This window comes from Octopus bimaculoides, chromosome 3, assembly GCF_001194135.2.
Source record: "Octopus bimaculoides isolate UCB-OBI-ISO-001 chromosome 3, ASM119413v2, whole genome shotgun sequence".
Taxonomy (NCBI): Eukaryota; Metazoa; Mollusca; class Cephalopoda; order Octopoda; family Octopodidae; genus Octopus; species Octopus bimaculoides.
This window is the reverse complement of record NC_068983.1, coordinates 35,467,573-35,472,125: the sequence shown is the minus strand read 5'-3', so window position 1 is coordinate 35,472,125 and position 4,553 is coordinate 35,467,573. Positions and strand designations below refer to the sequence as shown.

General features: G+C 38.9%; 1 protein-coding gene across 2 annotated transcripts in view; it reads left to right on the top strand.

The window, feature by feature from the left end:
* LOC106876249 (hydroxymethylglutaryl-CoA lyase, mitochondrial) overlaps positions 1-4,553 on the top strand; it is a 21,256-nt gene that overhangs the window by 4,367 nt on the left and 12,336 nt on the right. For both annotated transcript variants that reach the window (XM_014924740.2, XM_014924738.2), the window contains exons 3-5: positions 304-411; positions 1,790-1,885; positions 3,373-3,431. In XM_014924740.2, coding sequence (XP_014780226.1) covers positions 304-411; positions 1,790-1,885; positions 3,373-3,431 — 263 coding nt within the window. The remainder of the gene's footprint in view (positions 1-303; positions 412-1,789; positions 1,886-3,372; positions 3,432-4,553) is intronic.

The following is a 4,553-nucleotide window of genomic DNA, read 5'->3' as shown; positions in this document are numbered from 1 at the left end:
GGTGTTGCCATCCAGTTTCACCAGTCCTCAGTCAAATCGTCCAACCCATGCTAGCATGGAAAGCGGATGTTAAACGATGATGATGATGATGATCTATATATATATACGCACACATATGCTTCTTACAGACTGATAAATGAGACATACACACAGATGTTATTAATGCCATATATAATGATTTCTTTATTAAGAATAAACTTGACATAATAATAAACATGTATGTATGTATGTACGTATGTATGTACGTACGTACACACACTCACACATATGTAAACTCTACCTTTTCTGTGCTTCTAATTTCAGACTAAGATACCAACTGCAACAAAAATTGAATTTATTAACAAACTGTCCCAGGCAGGCTTTTCTAATATCGAAGTAACAAGTTTTGTTTCACCCAAATGGGTGCCACAAGTAAGTCAACATTCCTTATATTTGTTTGAATGAGATATGTGTGTGGTAGGTACATTAGGGGTAATATATTTAGTGTATGAAATAGTGATTTTCAGGTTTATTACAAAGGTATTAATTTTCCAAAGGAGAATTGGCATTAGGTTATATATAGATCTGCCTACACAAAACTAGAGTTGTTGTCATGGCGAGTCAGCAGTTTGAATTCTGTCAATTACTGCATCAGGTCTTTCAGTAATTCAACTTTGTTTAACTGTTTAGCATTTAAACCGACCATATCCAGATAAAATATTCTATCTGTTTTATGTTCAAACCAGCCAGATCTGGCCTCTCATACCTACCCTGCAATGTGTTAAAAAAATAAACAATCAGTCATTGCAATCTCAAAGTTATGAGATAATGCATGATTAATTCAAAACAATGCATGATTAATTTAAAACTGTGAATAAATAAGTATTACATTTGACAAAGCAATCTGAATGCCAAAGGGTTAACTTAGATTATGTGAAATACTGAAGCTGTCATTGCTTTGATGAAGAATCATCACCATCATCATTTAACGTTCGTTGTCCATGCTGGCATGGGTTGGACAGTTTGATCAGGGCTGGCAAGCTGGAAGGCTGCACCAGACCCCAGTCTGATTTGGCATGATTTCTATAGCTGGATGCCCTTCCTAATACCAACCACTCCAAGAGTGTAATGGGTGCTTTTACATGCCACTGGCATGGGTGCCATTTGTGTGACACCAATATCTACCATGACTACGATTTCACTTGGCTTGATGGGTCTTCATGACGTAATGCCAAAGGTCCTGATCACGTGTCATTGCCTCCGTAAGGCCCAATACTCGAAAGACACTTTTTATGTGCCACTAGCATCGGTCACCTTGCCTCTGTGAGGTTCAATGCTCTAAAGGTGCTTTTTTTCGTGCCACCTGCATGGGTGCCAGTTACGTGACACCAGATCAGATTGGAGCCTGGTGTAGCCACTTGGTCCACCAGTCCTCAGTGAAATCATCCAACCCATGCTAGCATGGAAAGTGGACGTTAAACGATGAATTGCTTTAAAAATGTGTTGAATTTGGTTTTCTCAATGTCTTTATATATTACATTTAGATTTTAGACTCCAAATCTCCAAAACCAAATTACATTAAATTACATTCTTATGTACAAGGTTTAAGAAATAGAGTTAAAGATGGAGTGGTTTCACAATCAGGGTAAAAACATTTGAATTTCTACAATGTTAACCTTTCCAGAATCTTCCAGCTATTTCTTGTTCAGAGAAATATTTGTAAAAAATATGTCAAAATGAAAACAAAGCTTTCATCTGGATGTATTTTATCTTATTTTTAACATATTTTCTCTATTTTCTTTCTTGACAGTTAGGTGATCATGAGGAAGTGATGGCTGGTATTCAAAGACATAGTAATGTTATCTACTCTGTGTTAACTCCTAATCTCAAGGGATTTGAAGGTGCTGTGAGTATACCGTGCTAATCTATTTTTCTGCTTGATTTGTGGAGAAAGTCTTTATTTAAACCTTCATAACATTTTCATAACTGTCATAAATCTGTAGAAACTTCTTTTCAGTTACATAATTTAATCTTGGGATCAACTCTTCAGGTACCTTCTACTATAGTACCAGTCTCTACACTCACAAATTGTTAGATTATAAATGTAAAGTCTTTATTTTTCTTAAAATGTTCTACTACTTGAAACACTGAGACATTTTAACTCTACTATAATTGCATATAATGTGCTGTGGTAACTCAAAGTTGCATCTGGTAATCTGCTAAGAAACTGAAGTGATGTTGCATAAGCTTTCACTGCTAACATCTCAAAAGTGATGGAAATAGTGATTAGCAACATTTCCCAGTGTTTTGATATATACCTATTTCAAGGGTTATTGCGCTTCCGTCAGCACTTTATCTAGCTCATCAACTATTCAATTGTTACACTGCTAAATCTAGTGAGTGTGTAACTAATGTGTTCATGGATAGTTGATGGGTTAGATGAGATCCCTTACAAAACTCCCTCATATCCCATCATCCCAACACCATTCCATTTCCCTTACCAATGCTCACCATCCACTGTACCCCACTTCTCTCTATCTCCAATCTGCCTCATTGAATCTTATCCCCACAACATATCCTTGTGTATATATATATATATATATATATATATATATATATATACATATTCAATACACACATGAACAAGCAATATAGGCGTAGGAGTGGCTGTGTAGTAAGTAGCTTGCTTATGAACCACATGCTTCTGGGTTCAGTCCCACTGCGTGGCACCTTGGGCAAGTGTCTTCTACTATAGCCTCAGACAGACCAAAGCTTTGTGAGTGCATTTGGTAGATGGAAACTGAAAGAAGCCCGTCGTATATATGTATATATATATATGTGTGTGTGTATATGTTTGTGTGTCTGTGTTTGTCAACCGATGCTGGTGTGTTTACGTCCCCATAACTTAGCAGTTCAGCAAAGAGTGACCGATAGAATAAGTACTAGGCGTTCAAAGAATAAGTCCTGGGGTCGATTTGTTTGACTAAAGGCGGTGCTCTAGCATGGCCACAGTCACATGACTGAATCAAGTAAAAGAGTAAAAGAGTAAAAAGAGTAAGCAAGAAAAAACACGAAAAAACAACAACGTGAGGACGTGGAATAAGTACAGTGTTATTGGATGCTCAGGAAAGGAAAGAAGCAAACTTCTCAACGATACACTAATGCTTGCATTTCTATTGTTATGGTTAAAATGACTTTTCTAACACCAGTCAGTCACCTATGTGATTGTGGGTGTTATCTATTTTTGCTCTCGTCAAAAAGTGTTTTTAAAGAAATGATGAAGTGAAGCCTGGAGAAATTTTACCTGTGCTTGGTTTAATATTCTTATATGTTATATATTCATTCACCCACTGTCTCTTATTTTTCCAAAAATAACTTTTTCTTATTCTTCAGCTGAAAGCCAATGCTGATGAAGTTGCTATCTTTGGTGCTGCATCTGAATCTTTCAGCAAGTGAGTTTTTATTCCATTACCGTTTCCATGTCCTGGAGGACTATGATAAATAGGAGGGGGCTGAGGACAGAACCTTGGTGGACCCCTACCTCTACCCGGAATTCTTCACTGTACTCATTGCCAACCCTCACCTTACTGACAGCGTCTCTGTACATGGCTCGCACAGCTGTCACTAACCATTCTTCTATCCCTAGTTTCCTCATTGACCACCCTGTCAAAGGCTTTCTCCATGTCAACGAAAGTCAGGTACAGAGGTTTATCCTTGGCTAGGTATTTCTCCTGAAGCTGTCTTACCAGAAATATAGCATCAGTGGTGCTTTTCCCAGGCACAAACCCAAACTGCATCTCATCTAAACTGACTCGCTCCCTAAGTAGTTGGGCTATGACCCTCTCTGTGACTTTCATTACCTGATCTAACAACTTGATACCTCTATAATTATTTGTATCTAAAGCATCACCTTTACCTTTGTAGCAGTTGACTATGGTGCTGCTACACCAGTCATTGGGCATGACTCCTTCGTGTATTACCTGGTTAACAATACGGGGGACTAGGCTATAGCTGACACTGCCAGATATTTTGAGCATCTCTGCAGTGATTCCTGATGGGCCGGAGGCCTTCCCTGTCTTCATACTCTTAATTGCTTTATCTACCATGGTACTGTCAACTCGGATAGCTGGTCCTTCTGTTGGGTCGACATTCGGCAAACTCTCTTTCTCCCATTCATTCTCTTTATTGAGCAATCTTTCTTTGTAGCCTCGTTTAGTGCAAGTGTACCATCATCCATGCGAACACATTTCTCTCCCACGACATCACGATTCTCTCTCACACACTGTCTTGCAACACGAAATACCTCAAGTCTTGGGTCCTCACGGCGCAGAACATTGGCAAATTTTTTCTTATCTGCTTCCTCTCTGGCTAAATAAACCTGTCGCCTAGCCTCCCTTCTGGCAGTCTGATACAATTCTCTTCCACCACCATTCTTCCAGTCCTTCCAAGCCTGTTTCTTTTGTCTAATAGCCCTGTCAACAACATTGTTCCACCACCTCGTTATTTTCGGTCGAGAGGGGACTTTGCACCATCCACAGATCTGGTCAGTGGCCCTCAGCAGGTTGTCCCGTAGA